Source organism: Oryza sativa, chromosome 12, assembly GCF_034140825.1.
Source record: "Oryza sativa Japonica Group chromosome 12, ASM3414082v1".
Taxonomy (NCBI): domain Eukaryota; kingdom Viridiplantae; phylum Streptophyta; class Magnoliopsida; order Poales; family Poaceae; genus Oryza; species Oryza sativa.
The window spans coordinates 2,890,151-2,910,773 of NC_089046.1; the positions used below are offsets into that span (position 1 = coordinate 2,890,151).

The window sequence follows — 20,623 nt, forward strand, 5'->3', positions numbered from 1 at the left end:
GAATTTGCTCAAAAGAAAAAAAAGGAAACAATGCATATAAGGTTGCATTCGTTGATCGTCTACTGTTGGTGCACAGTCCATGTAAAGTGCTCCTCTATTATCAAAACAATTACTACCTTGTCTCTTTGAGAACTTCCTGTTTATGTATGTAATAAGGTCAAATCCTATATGCATATCTGATTATTAATCCGTTAGACAACAAAAATTCTCTTCTCTGTTATATTTATTCATGTATAAGGTTATCAAGGTTCATGTGCACAATTTTTAAACTTTTTTGTGAACAACATAACTATTACCTTCTTTTCTATCTAATGCTTACACCGTCAGATTACATATATAACTTCCCTTACTGAAAAGATTGCATATATAACATGAACAAGAGTTTGACACCTCATATGTCCACCATGGATGAGTCTGCTAAGTTTGAGGACAATTATCATTTGATAGAAATATAAGTAGTCTGATACTGATATCCCTCTAAGTAACCAAGCATGAATTTCACATGGAACTGTTAAATCCCTTGGGAATGGGTAATTTTTCCCTCCTTTGAGATGAGCCTAATTCAGCTTAAATATATGCTACAGATAAGCAGATGCTTCTTATTTTTACCTGATGATGGTGATTGAAAGTTGAAAGTACTAATCTTTAATTTCCATGTCTCATGTTTACAACTTTTAGGTCAGATACACTTCACTTAAAATATGTATGATTTTAATTTTACTTGTTCTTTAAAAATGAGATCTAGGTTTTTCATACATACATATTTTTTGGAGCTATATTATGTGAGCACAAGTTATTCAGAGTACTGGTATTGTTGCTTGTCTCGTCCTGGTTCCTGCAAGATACACTCGGAGTCAACCCTAGAATGCTATAGAGCTTCGTTGTCAGAGCAAACTGGCAAGAATAAACTCCTCTTTGACTAAACGAGCAGAGCCCCAATTACATCAGCAAATTTAAGCGGTACATTTATAAAAATAACCAACTAAAAAGCAGTAAAAGAAATCAAGCATAGATGCGATAGGGTTCTAAAAGCTTGCTGGTGAGATGTCATTTCACAAGCTGCACCTTGTGAAACATCAAATGAAGTATTGAAGTTAATGGGCTGCTAGTTTCCTATAACTTCATTGAAGTGTAAAGAGCATTGAAGGAGAGGCTGCAAAGACATATGTACGACCTCGCCGTTCAATTAAAGACACTATTTACCTAAAGTAGCACATCTCCTATTTAAGATCTATTTATTCACATAACCAGTGACACATTGATGCACATTTACTTTGCTAGATAGAATCAGCTGTGGCCATAAATTCTGTTCATAAAGGGCATTCAAGATGTTAACACTGTCATACAGCTATTGCCAACTGCTGCATGGTGTAAACATACTCACAGGTATTGGCAATAGCATGGTGGATAAGCAGAGGGGGCAATCACCAGCAGGACAAGTTGATTTGGGGCTCACCAATATGACAGGAAAGTGTCTTAAGTTCGTATCACAGGATTCATGTTTTACATTTCAATAGGGAGTTTGTATACTTAGAATAGATGATGCATTCAAACATCGAAATCTTAAGTCATTATTACACTTACTAATTAAGTACTCTCTCCGTCCCATAATATAGCAACATAAGACCGTATAAGACATTTCATAATTCATAGCACAATGAATCTAGACGAGAGGTTATCTAGATTCTTGTACTATGAAATGTCCCATCCGGTTCTAGGTTATATTATGGGACAGAGGGAGTAAAAAACATGGCATTAGTCGTAAGGTTTAGTTTGTGAAATCAAAGTGTGTTTTGATTTATTAATTCATGATGAACAATTAGCATGATAGATAATTGGTTTTGATATTTGATGATAATTGGCGAAGTGGTGTTCTTTGTGTGGTACCGATCAGACCAAGTGGATAGGGCCGATGAGATCCAACTATTCACCCCTCTTTGGTTGGCTTAGTTCTTGTTGTTCGATCCTACATAGTTATATTTTTAATAGTTGTCTTTCGATAAATATATGGTAGGATAAAGTAATGCTCAAATATATTTATCTGAGACTGATTTGGGGCTCAACAATATGATAGGAAAATATCTTAAGTTCATCCTATAAGATTCATGATTTACATTTCAATGTGGGGAGTTTGTATGTAGAACATATGACGTCCTACAATATATGCATTCAAACATCAAAATCTTAAGTCATTAATACCCTAAATTATTCAAGGTACAAAAGATGACATTAATGGATTTGTGGTGAGGTATAGCTATATTTTTTATAATTTCCTATCGATAAATATATGATACGATAAATTAATGATCAAATATATTTATCGGAGATTGAGGGGTTGTTTGACATAGCTCCAGCTTTCCACCTCTCCTAGAATTGGAGCCCAATCAAATGGTTTCAACTCCACTCAAAATGGGAGTGGAGTTGGTTGGAGTTCTCTCACAAAATGAACTAGTAGACTACTAGGTGACGTCCTACAATATATGCTTCAAACATCGAAATTGTAAGTCATCAATGCACAAAATTATTGTGTACAAAAAATGACATTAGTAGATTTGTCGTGAAGTCTAGTTATATCTTTTTTAATAATTTCCTTTGATAAATAAATGATATGATAAAATAATGGTCAAGTATATTTATCGGAGATTGATTTGGGGCTCATAAATACGAAAGAAAATTGCCTGTTCATATAACAATATTCGTGTTTTACATTTCAGAGGGTAGAGTTTCGAGCAATCGGCGATGAAGTGTTCGGGCTCGTTGCAATCACAGCATTTCCTTGAGGAATATCTCCACTTCGACTTGTGAGAAGAGAGTTAATTTGTATTTATAACTAAATATGACGTCTTACAATATATGCATTTAAGTTTCTAAATCTTAAGCCATTAATGCACGAAGTTATTGAGTATGAAGAATTACATTAGTAGATTTGTCGTCACCTATTAAACCTATTAGTAAATTTATTAGGTATTTGAAAACATATAACACGTAGTATAAATTTTACTATCTAAGGGACATGTTTTAGTTATTGCGTACTCTGCGTGTGTTTTAGAGCACCTGTAATTTCCTTTTCATATTATATGATAAATATATGATACGATAAATTAATGATCAAATATATTTACTGGAGATTGAGGGGTTGTTTGACATCGCTCCAGCTTTCTACCTCTCCTAGAATTGGAGCCCAATCAAACAGTTTCAACTCCACTAGGTAGAGTTTCGTGCAATCGACGATGAAGTGTTCGAGCTCTTTGCAATCATAGCATTTCCTTGAGGTAGGGGTGGGCAGAAAAAGACTGAACCAAAAAGAACGAGACTGAGAAATTCGGTCATCAATTTGGTTCTAGGTAGTGAAAGACCCAATTTTGTTCAGTCAATTTGGTTATTTTCCTCGATTAACCAAATAAACCGAATTAACAAAAAAAAGTCTAAATGCAACCTACAATCCACTAAGTTTAATACGATTAAACTCTAATTTTCACATCCCTACTTCTTCTAGGCATGCAACCTAGTAAGAGTCTTTACTCATATGTGCTTACATTTTTTTTGTGATTTTTGTGTTGAAAATTTCCATTATTTCTTTGCGTATATGAAAATGTTGTTGAATTTCGGTCAAGGACCAAGACTGAGACCGAATTTGTTGGTCCTGACATTTTTGCGTTGAAATTCAGTCTTTACTTTACTTTTTAAAGACCTAAAGACCGAAGACCCATAACGAAATTTTCAGTCAAACCAAATGCCCACCCTTACCATGACGAATATCTCCACTTTGACTTGTGAGAAGAGAGTTTGTATTTATAACAAAATATGACGTCTTACAATATATGCATTTAAGTTTCTAAATCTTAAGTTATTAATGCATGAAGTTATTGAGTATGAAGAATTACATTAGTAGATTTGTCACCTATTAAACCTATTAGTAAAGTTATTATGTGTTTGAAAACATATAACGCGTAGCAAAAATTTTACTATGTAAGGGACATGTTTAGTTATTGCGTACTCTGGGTGTGTTTTAGTGCACCTGTAATTTCCTTTTCATATTATATGAAATGGTAAAATAATGGGCAAATATATGTATCAGAGACTTATGTGTCATTGTTAAAAAAACATCAAGTTAAAAAAGAAAGAGTAAATTTCATAAAACTGCACATTCTGGGGTTCAAGTTGCAGAAAAACATACACATTTTGACACTTGACACTTAAGTACATATATTCTGGTATTAAAGTTTCACAAAACTACACAATCAACGAATGGGTCCACTTACGAGATGACATGGTTCTTTATCTACATATATTTAGGATGTTGGCGTGGCATCGTGAGTGTTCCACTAGGATAAAGCTCCCAAGTCCGCATCCTAGGTGGAACAGACACGTCATCTTGCAGGTGGACCCGTTCATTGATGGTGTAGTTTTGTGAAACTTCAATATAAAATATATGTAGTTAAGTACCCAGTGTTAAAGTTTGTGTGGTTTTCTGCAACTTGAACCATAAAAATATGTATTTCTATAAAATTTACTAAAAAGAAAGGTAGTATATCTGATTTGTATTAGAATTATTTATGATCAAAGTTCAATTGAAAAAAAAAAGAGATTTTTTACTGTCCAGCAGAATGTGGTACCAAAAATCATCCAACCGTTGAATCAGGGAAGGGAAGGATCGTGAGAGAAAATGGGTGTGCCTTCTCCCCCGCCGCCTCCTCCTTCGTCGTGCCTCAGCCACGGCCTACTCCGGCGCCACCACCGGAGCGGCTCCTCAGCCGCTGCAACCGCATACTCCGCCGCTGGCTCATTCGCCTCCGCCTCCGCTTTCACGGACAATACAGAGGCCAATCTCGCGGCGCCGAAGGAGGAACACGGCAGTGGCAGACACGGCGACGGCGGGGCGGAAGAGGAACATGGCGGCGCTGGAGCGGAAGAGAAACACGGCGACGACATGGAAGAGGAACACGGCGGCGGCGGATCGGGATTTCTAGGGTAATAGTCTGTTCTCATTGCACACAAAGTTACGTTTTTGCCCTTCCACCTCAGTTCCCCACTTGGTACTGCACCAGGGACAGAATTGGTACCGCCCAGTACAAACTCTACCAGCCGTTGGATCGGGTCAGATCCAACGGCCAGGATTTTGGTACCGGGCGGTACTGGTACCGACCGCTGTACCGCAACAACGCTCGAAAAAAAATGTTGTTTCAAGTTTAAAACATATTATACTTAATTTATTATAGATATTATAGATAACTGTAAATGCACAGATATCTGGTTAGTATTCATAGAATTAATCACAAAGATATGGAAGCAGAGAAGGGGGGGAGATGAATTTTCGCATTGCATTAACACCAAAGTGAGGGAAGCATTGACCTCTCCTGCTGAACTCCCCTATATAAAACCCTCTTGGGGCCCTTGAAAGCCACCAACCAAATAGAGCAGTGTCCATTTCTTTCTCTTCTCCTCTCCTCTCCTCTCTTCTCCACAACCTTCAGGTAGCAACTTTGTTATTTGATTCTTGATTGACTTGTTCTTCTAGTTCTTCATAAACTCTTCTTGTTCATGAGCAAAAAAACAAAAAGCAAAATCAATCTTGATATGCACTTCTTTTTCATGACCAAACAAAGATCGATCTTGATCGATGTGCGCTGTTCTTGTTCACGAGCAAAAAAACAATCGATCTCTTTTTTCTTTCGTTTTTGTATATCTACCAATGGTGTTCTATTTACATGTATGATCTTGATTTGTGAATCAGGGAAGCATGAGCCGGAGCAACGGGAACGGCGGCGGCGGCGGCGGGAGCACGAGGGGGGCGAGGTTGGAGCTGCAGCTGAACCTGTCGCCGCCGGCGGTGGGTATGGAGGTGGACGGCAACGACGACAGCGACTCGTCGTCGCCGACGTCGTGCGTGTCGTCGGATGGCCGCAGCTCCGCCGGCGGCAGCCCCGGGGACAAGTCGCCGATGGTGATCGGCGCCTGCACCCGTTGCCTCATGTACTGCATGGTCGCCAAGAAGGACTACCCGACCTGCATCAACTGCAAGCAACCCTCCCTCGTCGACCTCCTCCAGAACCAGGACGCCGCCGCCGCCGACGCCGACGCCGACAAGAAGCGCGGCGGAAAGCGCAAGTGAAGACGCCGCCGCCGACGAGGCCACCATTGCCGCCGGCCATGTCCGTCCAGTGGATGCTCACACGGATGGTTACCTCATCAGGATCCATGCATGCGTGGACGAGTGACAGCCGTTGGATCATCCACTGGACGGTGCCGGATTTCTTCATCATTATTATAGTAGTAGTAGCCTCTTTAAGTGTCTTTGGTTTCGTCATAAAAAACCAAAAAAATGGTTGTGTCACCTTATGTTTTATTGTTATGGGTTGGTGTGGGTGTGTTTTAGTAGGGGGGAATTAATTACGTGGTGGTGGCTTAATGGTTCTTGTAGCAGCAGTAAGTTGTAACTCCCCCTTTTTCATTGAAGAAATGCAAGATAAGACTTTAGATTAAGAAGGTGATCATTGTCCCTAATCAAACAGTGACCATTAATGATGATTCAGTCAAGAGAGAGTACTTGTGTATCTGTTTGTGACTGGTGGACTCTGTTCTTGTCCTGTTCTTGCACCAAGAACAGTAGGAATCTTGTGCAGGGTTTACGATCTCTAGATTCCCGATCTCCCGATTCCACGAAATCTGGACTTTTTGGATAGGGTCGAAAACATGAATCGTTTGTTTTTATTTTAAATTCAAAAGAAATCAAACTAAATAATAATATATTTATAAGTTTTATTTGAATTTCATCGGTTTAACAACGGCGTGAAAACCGAAGATATCTCTTATAACCAAAACTGGGACCTCGGATGATCAACCTTTCTCTTGAGAAACTTAATTTGCAACAGATGTTGTTATACTTAATTAATGGCTGAGAAGAAAGTGTGTGCATGTAATGTGTGTAATTTTCTAATTTTGTGAGAAGAAAATGAAGATGCCGCTGCCGCCGACGAGGAGGAGACCGCCATTGCCGCCAGCCATGTCCGTCCAGTGGATGCTCACACGGATGGTTACCTCAGGATCCATGCATGAGTGGACGAGTGACAGCCGTTGGATCATCCACTGGACGATGCCGGATTTCTTCATCATTATTATAGTAGTAGTAGAGCCTCTTTTAAGTGTCTTTGGTTTCATCATAAAAAACCAAAAAAATGGTTGTGTCACCTTATGTTGGGGTTTTTATTGTTATGGGTTGGTGTGTGAGTGTGTGTTTTAGTAGGGGGGGAATTAATTATGTGGTGGTGGATTAATGGTTCTTGTAGCAGCAGTAAGTTGTAACTCCCCCCCCCTCCCCCCTTTTCCATTAAAGAAGTGCAAGATAAGACTTTAGGTTAAGAAGTTGATCATTGTCCCTAATCAAACAGTGACCATTATACTTTTCCCTCTATTGCATATCAGCAATGATGATTCAGTCAAGAGAGAGTACTTGTGTATTTGTTTGTGAATGGTGGACTCTGTTCTTGTCCTGTTCTTGCACCAAGAACAGTAGAGTGTGTACATAAACTGTCTCCTTTTTATTTATATAACATTTTAACCATGGGGGACTCCCCCACTATCTTTTGATAAAAAAAAACAGTAGAGTGAATATTGTGCAGGGTTTACGATCTCCGTGGAATTCATGAAATCTGGACTTTTTGGACAGGGTCGAAAACACGAATCGTTCGTTTTTATTTAAAGTTCGAAAGAAATCAAACTAAATTATAATATTTTATAAGATTTATTTGGATTTTATCGGTTTAACAACGGCGTGACAACCGAGGATACCCCTTATATCCAAAACCGGGATTGTGAACCTTATCAAAATCTAGACTTTTTGGACAGGGTCGAAAACACGAATCGTTCGTTTTTATTTCAAGTTCAAAAGAAATCAAACTAAATTATAATATTTTTATAAGATTTATTCAGATTTTATCAGTTTAACAACGGCGTGAAAACCGAGGATACCCCTTATAACCAAAACCGGGATTGTTAAACCTGATTTTGCCCCTATGATGATCAACCCTTCTCTTGAGAAAATTAATTTGCAAGACAGTTGTTGTTAATACTTAATTAATGGCTGAGAAGAAAGTGTGTGCACGTAATGTGTGTAATTTTCTAATTTTGTGAGAAAAAAGTGTGTGCATGTAATGTGTGTAATTTGTGAGAAGAAAGTGTGTGCATGTAATGGCTGAGAAGAAAGTGATGGTCTGATCGAAATCTGACGGCTGAGAACGAGTGGACGTCACAGATATTGTTGGCAACAGCGGCAGGGGGGCATCTCTGGCAGGTGCAGTCATGGGTGACCACTGCAGAGGCCACAGACGACACACGCATTGGAGAGACATAAACAAGGGCATCATTACCCAATTATATGTTGATGCCAACTGCAGAAACAGTCAGGATCTGAGCTTAAGCATCAAGGCTACAAAGGCCAGAAGAAATCAGAAGCCTGTGCAGCTGTGGACCAGAAAATACAATCATTCGTCCCAAAATAAATTCATTTGTGGGTTTCTTTATGTGTAACATTTGACCGTCCGTCTTATTTAAATTTTTTTATGATTAGTATTTTGATTGTTATTAGATGTGAAAATATGAATAGTGCTTTATGCATGACTTGTTTTTATTAATTTTTTCATAAAATTTTCAAATAAGATGGACGGTCAAACGTTGAACACAAAAACCCACCAATGAACTTATTTTTGTGACGGAGGGTGTAGTGTGCAGTGGAACTTTATGCAAGGATCAAACCAGAGGACCTAGGATGGTTTTTATGTGTAGGGCCTTAAGAAGAACATAAATCAAATGACCCTATGTGTACAAGTTAATTTGCACAAAGGTTCCCGGCTTGCTAGAATATTAAAGGAAGATGATGCTTACCTTAGGTGACGTAGCCTACACTTCAATGAAGTGAGTTATTAGCCTCACGTAATTGAAGACCGCGGAAGAGTTGACCTCTCTAGGACATTGTTTGATTAAGGAGGCTGGTAATGGGGTTGGTGCGGCTAAGTGGTAACAAAAAATCTCATCAAGGCGTTTCTCTAATGCGCCCATATCCCAGCAAGAATTTCCAACAAGAGTGTCGCTCATTATAGGTGATTGAATCATTTACTAGGGAAAGATACATAGTGGTAAAACAATATGTGTATAGATAAGTTGGCATACCAATGGTTATATATGCACACTAAGTCGACAAACATATAGGTTCATTAAGGAATTGACTAACCGAGCATGGTATACCTCCACCTTGTATGGTGATGATGGTGGAGAATGCAGTGGCTCGAATGACTAACCTAACTAGCTATCTAAATGTCCAAGGCAAGATCCCCTCCTATGCACTAGTTTGTGAACAACCAAAAGGAAAACATGCTACTGTTTCGAGTGAAGGGCCTCCTTTGCCATCATAGCCTATGTTTGAGTGTAGTGAATTGTGGGTCACGGGTAATGGAATACTACAAGATGGAAGAGTTGAACTCCTTCAGGTATAGTATGAATATAAGAGTATGAGAATAGGGCTGGCATGGCTCAGTGATAATGAAAAATCTTATAAATGAATCTCTCTAATGCGTCCAAATGCGAGCATGAGCGCCATTTAATATAGGTATACCAGCGGTTATATATATGTACGCTAAGGCGACAAAGGTCAATTTGCACAAAGGTCCTTGGCTTGCTAGCAAATCAAAGAAATATGATGTAACCTATGCTTGAATGTATTCAGTTGTTAGTCGCGTGTAACTAAAGAGTGCAGGATGGAGGAGTTGACCATTCTTGGCCATAGGACGATTACAGAGGGTGGAAAAGGGGTTGGTATGGCTTAGTGGTAACGGAAAATCTCATCAATATGTCTCTCTAATGCATCCAAATTCCATCGAGAACTTCTAGTAAGGGCGTAATTCATTATAGGTGATTGAATCATTTACTGGGGAAACATATGCAGTGGTAAAAAGAATAAAGTTAAGTATTATTGATAGTACCGATAACATAAACAATACCATTAGTTTAAAAAAATAGGAAGTGTTAAAAGCTCTTTTTTTCATATTAGAGTGCAATCTATAGAGAAAAAAATATTGAAAGTGTTAATGGCATTTTTTTCACGTACCCTGTAGATTTTTTTTTTGGAAGTGTTGAAAGCATTTTCCCCCACATTTGAGGGCAATATACAGAGGAAAATATTAAAAGTGTTAAAGGCATTTTTTCACATTAGATGGCAATTTATAGAAAAACAATGAAAGTGTTAAAGACATATTTTTTTTCACATTAGAGGGCAATCTGTAGAAAAAAAACGAGGGGGGGGTGGGGTCGGGAGGAGTTGAACCCAAAACCAATGGAATGAAACAGGCAAGTATAGTAACCAACATATGAAAGGAAGTTAGTAACTTGTGCTACCTATATGAAGTTTTTCATCCAATATACTAGGGGGACCATCATCCATGTTAGTCTCCACTAAGCTCTGCCACTGATGGTGATGATGGTGGAGAATGCAATAACTCAAATGAATAACCTAACTACCTATATAAATGTACAACGCAAGATCCCTCACATTGACTGGCTTGTTGACAACTCAAAGACAAATATGCTACCATTTCAAATGAAGAGCCTTCCTTGCCATAATAACCTAGACTTGAATATAGTGAGTTGTGAGTCATGGGTAACGAAATATTCACAATGGAAGAGTTGACCTCCTTTGGCTATAGTATGACTAAGAGTCTAAAAGAAGGGTTGGCACAGTTCAGTGATAAGAGGAAAGCAGAACAATAAATCTGTTGAACACATCCAAATGCTAACAACTACATTTGGTAAAATTACCTTTCATTCGAGGTGATTGAATCATTTACTTGGGAAAGATTGAGACTTAACCGAGTGAAGATTATGTAGTGATAAAAACATTATCACTAGTAAGAATTTATGAGTTGGCACACCAACAACTATATATGATGTTACAAGCAAAACCACCACCTTGTGTAGGATGGTGGAGATTGCAATATAATGGTTTGAATGACTAAACCTACAAGGTGGGACCCCCTCCCAATGGCCTTCACCAAAACATCCGCCTATATTTGATCGATATGGAAATAGGTGATATAGAAAGAAAGATATAGTTGGTATATATAGTTGGAAAAATAGAGAGAAGTGGTGTTCTTTGTGTGGGACCGATCAGACCAGGTGCATAGGGCCGGTGATATCCAACCATTCACCCCTCTCTGGTTGGCTTAGTTCTTGTTGTTCAATCCTACATAGTTATATTTTTAATAATTTTCTTTCGATAAATATATGGTAGGATAAAGTAATGATCAAATATATTTATCTGAGATTGATTTGGGGCTCAACAATATGATAGGAAAATATCTTAAGTTCATCCTACAAGATTCGTGATTTACATTCAATGTGGAGAGTTTGTATGTAGAACATATGACGTCCTACAATATATGCATTCAAACATCAAAATCTTAAGTCAGCAATGCACAAAATTATTGTGTACAAAAAATGACATTAGTAGATTTCTCGTGAAACCTAGTTATATCTTTTTTTAATAATTTCCTTTTGATAAATATATGATATGATAAAGTAATGGTCAAGTACACTTATCAGAGATTGATTTGGGGCTCACAAATATGAAAGAAAATTGCCTTAAGTTCATATAACAAAGATTCGTGTTTTACATTTCAGAGGGTAGAGTTTCGGGCAATCGACGATGAAGTGTTCGGGCTCGTTTCAATCATAGCATTTCCTTGAGAAATATCTCCACTTTGACTTGTGAGAAGAGAGTTAATTTGCATTTATAACTAAATATGACGTCTTACAATATATGCATTTAAGTTTCTAAATCTTAAGTCATTAATGCACGAAGTTGTTGAGTATAAAGAATTACATTAGTAGATTTGTCACCTACTAAGCCTATTAGTAAAGTTATTAGTTGTTTGAAAACATATAACACGTAGTATAAATTTTACTTTGTAAGGGACGTGTTTTAGTTATTGCGTACTCTGGAGTTGATTGGAGTTCTCTCACAAAATAAACTAGTAGAATAGGTGGCGTCCTAAAATATATGCTTCAAACATTGAAATCGTAATTCATCAATGCACAAAATTATCGTGCACAAAAAATAACATTAGTAGATTTGTCATGAAGTCTAGTTATAGCTTTTTTTTAATAATTTCCTTTTGATAAATATATGATATGATAAAGTAATGGTCAAGTATATTATCAAAGATTGATTTGGGGCTCACAAATATGAAAGGAAATTGCCTTAAGTTCATATAACAAGATTCGTGTTTTACATTTCAAAGGGTTCGGCGATGAAGTGTTCGGACTCGTTGCAACCATAGCATTTCCTTGAGGTAGGAGTGGGCAAAAAAAGACCGAAACGAAAAGACCAAGACCGAGAAATTCGGTCCCAGGTAGTGAAAGACCGAATTTTGTCCCATCAATTCAGTTAGTTTCCTCGGTTAATCGAATAGACAGAAAAGACCGAATTAACAAAAAATGTCTAAATGCAACCTACAATCCACTAAATTCAATAGGATTAAACTCTAATTTTCACATCCCTACTTCTTCTAGTCATGCAAACTAATAAGTGTCTTTACTAGTCATACGTGCTTATGAATTTTTTTTATGATTTTTGTGTTGAAAATTTCCATTATTTCGTTGCATATATGAAAATGTTGTTGAATTTCGGTCAGGACCAAGACCGAGACTGAATTTGTCGGTCCTGATATTTTTGCGTTGAAATTCTGTCTTTACTTTTCAAAGACCGAAATGACCGAAAGACCGAAGACTAAGACCGAAATTTGCGGTCAGACTGAATGCCCACCCCTACCTTGAGGAATATCTCCACTTTGACTTGTGAGAAGAGAGTTTGTATTTATAACAGAATATGACGTCTTACAATATATGCATTTAAGTTTCTAAATCTTAAGTCATTAATGCATGAAGTATTGAGTATGAAGAATTATATTAGTAGATTTGTCGCCTATTAAACCTATTTGTAAAGTTATTAGGTGTTTGAAAACATATAACGCATAATAAAAATTTTACTATGTAAAGGCATAATAAAAATTTTACTATGTAAAGGACGTGTTATATTTATTGCTTATTCTGGGTGTGTTTTAGCGCACCCGTAATTTCCTTTTCATATTATATGATATGGTATAATAATGGGCAAATATATGTATCAGAGACTCATGTGTCATTGTTAAAAAAAATATCAAGTTAAAAAAGAAGAGTAAATTTCATAAAACTGCACCAACGTGGTTCAAGTTGCAAAAAAAAAACATACACATTTTGACACTTGACACTTACCTATATATATTCTGGTATTAAAGTTTCACAAAACTACGCAATCAACGAATGGGTCCACTCATGAGGTGACATGGTTACTTATCTACATATATTTAGGATGCTGGCGTGGCATTATGAGTGTTCCACCTAGGATAAAGCTCCCAAGTCCACATCCTAGGTGGAACAGACACGTCATCTTGCAGGTGGGCCCGTTCATTGATGGTGTAGTTTTGTGAAACTTCAATCTAAAATATATGTAGTTAAGTAACCAATGTCAAAGTGTGTGTGGTTTTTTGCAACTTTGACCATAAAATATGTATTTCTATAAAATTTACTACAAGGTGGGACCACCTCCCAATGGCTTTCACCAAAACATCCGCCTATATTTGATCAATAGAGAAATAGGTGATGTTGAAAGAAAGATATAGTTGGTATATAAACGAAAAATAGAGGGAAAGTGATGTTAGTAGATTCGTCCTGCTGTGTAGTTATATTTCTAATAATTTCCTATCGATAAATATATGATATGATAAACCAATGATCAAATGTATTCATCTGAGGCTGGATTGGGGCTCATCAATATAACTGGAAAGTGTCTTAAAGTTCATATCACAGGATTCATGTTTTACATTTCAGAGGACAGTTTTTACTTAGAACACATGGCGTCCTACAATATACACGTTCAAACATCGAAATCTTATATCATTAATGCCCAAAATTATTGAGTAAAAAAGTGACATTACTAGATTTGTCGTGAGGTGTGGCTATATATTTAATATTATCCTTTCGAGAAATATATGATATGATAAAGTAATGATCAAATATATTCATATGAGACTGGTTTGTGGCTCACTAATATTGGAAAGTGTCTTAACTTAATAGCATAAAATTCATACTTTACAATTTAGATGACAGTTTGTATTTAGGACAGATGACATCCTACAATATATATGCATTTAAACACCAAAATCTGTAGTCATTAATGCATGAAATTATTGAGTTTGAAATGTGAAATTACTAGATTTGTCTTGAAGTATAGTTATATTTTTAATAATTTTCTTTTGATAAATATGATACGGTAAAATAATAATCAAATATATGTATCAGAGATTGATGTGTCAATGTTCAAAAATGTCAAGTTGAAAAAGAAAGGTAGTATATCATTTGCATACATGATTTGTATTAGAATTGTTCATGAATCAAAGTTCATCTGAAAAAAACTATATTAATTGTTTCAAATTTAGAATGTACGTATGATACATTTTTGTTAATTAATGGATTAAAAAACCCAGCATCTACATCCATGAGAGGATGTACACAGCCAAACTTATATAGATCATTGTAATGCGCAGATAAGGATGAAAACGGTCGGAAAACATCTCAACCATTTCCAAAACCATTTTTTCAAAAATGGTAAAGACATAAATGAAAACAATACAGGAAATATCGAAAAACTGGAAAGGGACAATACGGATGGAAACATGTCGGTATCAATCAGAAGCCGATAATAAATATCGAAAATATTAAACTGTACAATAGCACATTTAGCTTTGCAAAAGTATATAATATGATAATATAAATTCAAGGTTCCAAATTATATCCTTTTAACCTTGTACTCAAGTTAAGGGTCTGGTTAAGAAATCGACGGGTCTCTCTAAACCATGGGTCAATTAAAGAAATATATCATAAATATTAGTGTATTTAGAACTACGATAATTACATAGTATAAAAAAGTAATTACCGTACGAACACGATAAAGTCAGAAACGTTCGGTATGCAGCAAAAATGTTTCCGTTTAAATTTCCATATGTTTTTTTACCATTCCTATTTTTGTTTTCGTTGGTGACCATCTGCACATTGCTCGGCCGGTAAAAACTGAAAAGGAGCATCGGTCGATCAGGATTTTCCGTGACCGTTTTCACCCCTATGTGCAGATATATGTCTATTAATCTTAGAATTAATCACAAGATATAGAGAGAACAAAACTAGGAAATGAATGACATAAGAGAGAGAGAGGGGGGAGGGGATGAATGGAGCCTTGTTATTTTGCATTGCATCAACACCGAATTAAGAGAAGCATTGACCTCTCCACCTACTGAACCCCTATATAAGGACCCTCTTGGGGCACTTGAAAGCCATCAACCAAATAGAGCAGAACTCATGTCCTAGCTTCTCCTCTTCACCACAACCTACTTCAGGTAATTATTTAGCTACATTACAAGCAAAGCCACATATGACGGTGGAGATTGCAATATAATGGCTTCAATGACTAAACCTACAAGATGGGACCCCCCCCCTCCTCCCATTGACTGTCACCAAGATATATGAGGTATCAATCAAGGGACAATGACATCAAATGTTCACTCCGAGGAAATAAACCCAAATGCTTGAGATCAGCGAAAGGGAAGACGGTTCACAACTATGTGTACAAGTTAATTTGCACAAAGGTCACCAACTTGCTAGAATATTAAAGGAAGATGATGCTTACCTTAGGTGACGTAGCCTACACTTCAATGAAGTGAGTTATTAGCCTCATGTAACTGAAGACTGCGGAAGAGTTGAGCTCTAGGACATCGTTCGATTAAGGAGGTTGATAATGGGGTTGGAGCGGCTAAGTGGTAACGAAAAATCTCATCAAAGCGTCTCTCTAATGTGCCCAAATCCCAGCAAGAACTTCCAACAAGAGTGTCGTTCATTTATAGGTGATTGAATCATTTACTACGGAAAGATACATAGTGGTAAAACAATATGTGTATAGATAAGTTGGCATACCAACGGTTATATATATACACCATGTTGACAAACAAGGTATACCACCACCTTGTGTGGTGATGGTGGAGGATACAATGGCTCGAATGACTAACCTAACTATCTATCTAATTGTCCAAGGCGAGATCCCCTCCTATGCACTAGTTTGCGAACAACCAAAAGGAAAATATGCTACTGTTTCGAGTGAAGGGCCTCCTTTTCCATCATAGCCTACACTTGAGTATAGTGAGTTGTGGGTCACGAGTAACGGAATACTACAAGATGAAAGAGTTGAACTCCTTCAGCTATAGAATGACTATAAGAGTCTGAGAACAGTGTAAGCATGGCTAAGTGATAACGGAAAATCTCATCAATGAGTCTCTCTAATGAGTCCAAATGCCAGCATGAGCGCCATTCAAAATATGTATTGCATCATTTACTTGGGGGAAGATATGTAGTGGTAAAACAATATGTGTACAAAAGAGTTGGCACAGCAACGGTTATATGCACACCAAGTCGTAAAGGTTAATTTGCACAAAGTCCCTTAGCTTGCTAGCAAATCAAAGAAAGATGATGCTACCATAGATGATGTAGCCTATGCTTGAGTGTACTGAGTTGTTAGTCGCATGTAACCGAAGATTGCGGGATGGAGGAGTTGACCACTCTTGGCCATAGGACAATTACAGGGGATGGAAATGCTGTTGTATGTCTAGTGGTAAAGGAAAATCTCATCAATACGTCTCTCTAATGCATACAAATGCCATCTAGAACTTCTAGCAATGGCATAATCATTATAGGTGGTTGAATCATTTACTGGGGAAACATATATAGTGGTAAAAAGAATAAAATTAAGTATTATTCATAGTACCGATAACATAAACAATACCATTAGTATTAAAAAATAGGAAGTGCTAAAAAAAATTTCACATTAGAGCCCAATTTATAGGAAAAAAAAGAAAATTTGGAAGTGTTAAAAGCTTTTTTTTTTTCATATTAGAGTGCAATCTATAGAGAAAAAAATTGAAAGTGTTAAAGGCATTTTTTTCACATTGGAGGGCAACCTATAGATTTTTTTTTGGAAGTGTTAAAAGCATTTTTTTCCCCCACATTTGAGGGCAACCTATAGAGGATAAAATTAAAAGTGCTAAAGGCATTTTCTCACATTAGATGGCAATTTATATAAAAACAGCGAAAGTGTTAAAGCTATATTTTTTTCACATTAGAGAGCAATTCGTAGAAAAAAGCGAGGGGGGAGAGGGGGAATGGGGTCGGCCGGGAGGAGTTGAACCGACAATCCATGGAATGAAACAGGCAAGTATAGTAACCATCATATGAAAGGAAGTTAGTAACTTGTGCTATCTATATGAAGTTTTTCGTCCAATATACTAGGACCATCATCCATGTTGGCCTCCACTAAGCTCCGCCACTGATGGTGATGATGGTGGAGAATGCAACAGCTCAAATGACTAACCTAACTACCTGTATAAATGTACAAGGCAAGATCCCCTCACATTGACTGGCTTGTTGACAACTCAAAGACAAATACACTACCATTTCAAATGAAGAGCCTTCCTTGCAACAATAGCCTAGATTTGAATATAGTGAGTTGTGAGTCATGGGTAACGAATTACTCACGATGAAAGAGTTGACCTCCTTTGTCTATGGTATGACTAAGAGTCTAAAAGAAGGGTTGACACAGTTCAGTGATAAGGGCAAAGCAAAACAACAAATCTGTTGAACCATCCAAATGCTAACAACGACATTTGGTAAGACTACCATTCATTCGAGGTGATAGAAACGTTTACTTGGGAAAGATCGAGGCGTAACCGAGTAAAGATTACGTAGTGATAAAAAACATTATTACTAGTAAGAATTGATGAGTTGGCACACCAACAACTATATATTTACAGCTGTCGAACGAGAGAATTTTGATTAATGAGAACAATTATGATGTTACAAGCAAAACCACCACCATGTGTAGAATGTTGGAGATTGCAATAATGGTTTGAATGACTAAACCTACAAGGTGGGTCCCCCTCCCAATGACCTTCACCAAAACATTCGCCTATATTTGATCAATGGAGAAATAGGTGATGTAGAAAGAAAGATATAGTTGGTATATAAATGATAAATAGAGGGAAAAGTGATGTTAGTATATTTGTCCTGTTGTGTAGTTATATTTCTAATAATTTCCTATCGATAAATATATGATATGATAAAGCAATGATCAGATATATTCATTTGAGGCTAGCTTGGGGCTTATCAATATGACTGGAAAGTGTCTTAAGTTCATATCACAAGATTCTTGTTTTACATTTCAGAGAAGAGTTTGTACTTAGAAACACATGGTGTCCTACAATATACACGTTCAAACATCGAAAATCGTATATCATTAATGCCCGAAATTATTGAGTAGGAAAATGGCATAGTAGATTTGTCGTGAGATGTGGTTATATATTTAATAATCTCCTTTCGAGAAATATAAGATATGATAAAGTAATGATCAAATATATTCATATGAGATTGGTTTGGGGCTCACCAATACTGGAAAGTGTCTTAACTTCATAGCATAAAATTCATGTTTTTACATTTCAGATGACAGTTTGTATTTAGAACAATGAACAATATACATGCATTTAAACACCAAAATCTGTAGTCATTAATGCATGAAATTATTTGAGTATGAAATGTGAAATTACTAGATTTGAAGTGAAGCCTAGTTATATTTTTAATAATTTTCTTTTGATAAATATGATATGATAAAATAATCATCAAATATATGTATCGGAGATTGATGTTTCCATGTTCGAAAATGTCAAGTTGAAAAAGAAAGCTAGGTAGTATATTATGCACACATTTTAGTCTTGTCGTGCCATTTTAGTTTTAGTTTGCATGCATTAGACAAGTTTATGCATTAAAATGAGCATTTTACAAGTTCATACACTAAATTGCACCCACCTGATACGTTCATGTAATACCCACCTGACACGTTCATGTACCGTAATGCAATTTACTCCTTAAAAATGTCATTGCAACATTCTCAAATTGTTAGAAAGACGCATCTTTTTTTAAAAAAAATACTATAAATAAAAGGCAAACCGCAGAAAATGTGGCAGCGTTTCACCACAAACCATAATTAATTAAGCTGATTAAAAAAAAGATATACACAGGCTGTACTTCAAATGTAGTAGAGGAGATAGCTAGACTTCTCAAAATCTATCAGATATACCATTGTTATCATATCTGCAGGAGAGAGAGAGAGAGACTTGAATTGCAATATATGCAAGTAGAGAGAGATGGAGTAGTAACAAATCAGCATGAATGCAAGCAGTTGGCCGGGGAGAGATAGATAGATGAGCTGAGCTGAGCCTCCTCGCGCTGCTGCAGTAATGGCATGCGGTGCGACGCCAACGCATGCGCCTCCCTCTCTGCGTCACTCCGATTAATACTACACCGATCGATCCCCTCACTGATGACTGATGAGAGGAAGACGAAGAAGAAGAAGAGATCAGGTAGGAAACTATCAGCTGGGACATCGATCCATGATGATGAGTTCATAGCAGTAGCAGTAGCAAGATTTATTTCAGAAAATGGCATTGCTGCTGATCGATGATGATCCAAGCAAGCTTGGGCTTGTAGTAGCTTATTGCAGGCTTCATCAAGCTGCCATGAATTGCAAGAGATCGGCTTTTTCAGACAGCTAATAGCGAACTAAATGAAAATAGTGGCTCAGTTGTACATAAAAGCAAATAGCTAAACTCTTCTCCAACAGTTATCTCCGAAGACAGTGACAGTTTATAGCCAGAGATTTAAAACCTTACTTGCAAGGCCTGCATCGATCATGCATGCTCACAAATGCAGCTAGCTAGCAGCACTGAATAATAAAGCTATAGTATTAGCTACTACTAGCAGTAAGCAGCAAGTTAATGTCCAATGGACAGGACATATATACTTTCTTTCTCCTCTTTCTTTCTCCTCTCGATCGATCGATCTCCTGCATGTTAATGTACTCTCTGCTCCTGCATAAACACACACACACACGCAGGCACACTACTGCCACTGCCACACCTCGCCGGCTATAGCTGAAGGCTGAAGCTATAGCTGCGGTTTTAAAGGCCACCTGCAGAGTCGTTGCATTGCCTCCCTGCCTCTGCTTCTGCATCTGCCTGCCTGCTCTTGTAGTCTTGTTAACAGCAGCTCTCCTCTGAATTTAACAGCAGCTCAGCTAGCTATATATCAAGGCCATCTCAGTAGTGCTAGTACCTAAATAAAATCAGCTTTTATTTAGTTCTAGTAGTAATATTGCTCATGCAAGTACACGTACTTACCAGTGATATCAAAGTTGCAGCAGCTAGCTTGCAGTTAATTAAGGGCTCTCTGGAACTATAGCTAGTACAAGTACTGAATTATGTTACTTCATTTGTCCTAAAATATAAGAGATTTTAGGTGGATATGACATATCTTACTACAATTAATCTGGATAAAGAATATGTTCAAATTCATTGTACTAGGATGTGTCACATCAACCTAAAATCTCTTATATTGTGGGACGGAGAGAATAGATCGTTTGTAATAATTGACATTGATTATCGGTTGT

At 37.1% G+C, this 20,623-nt stretch overlaps 1 protein-coding gene across 1 annotated transcript; it reads left to right on the plus strand.

Annotated features, from left to right (window-relative positions):
- Positions 1-5,403: 5,403 nt before the first annotated feature.
- On the plus strand, positions 5,404-6,483 carry LOC4351550 (protein GL2-INTERACTING REPRESSOR 2). The gene is made up of 2 exons (XM_015763996.3): positions 5,404-5,474; positions 5,735-6,483. Exon 2 carries the CDS (start codon positions 5,741-5,743, stop codon positions 6,110-6,112), a length of 372 nt encoding a protein of 123 aa, XP_015619482.1. The 5' UTR covers positions 5,404-5,474; positions 5,735-5,740; the 3' UTR covers positions 6,113-6,483.
- The last annotated feature ends 14,140 nt before the right edge of the window (positions 6,484-20,623 follow it).

Excerpts from the sequence above, each read along its gene's own strand:
- LOC4351550 (XM_015763996.3), top strand. The coding sequence starts at position 5,741 with ATGAGCCGGAGCAACGGGAACGGCGGCGGCGGCGGCGGGAGCACGAGG.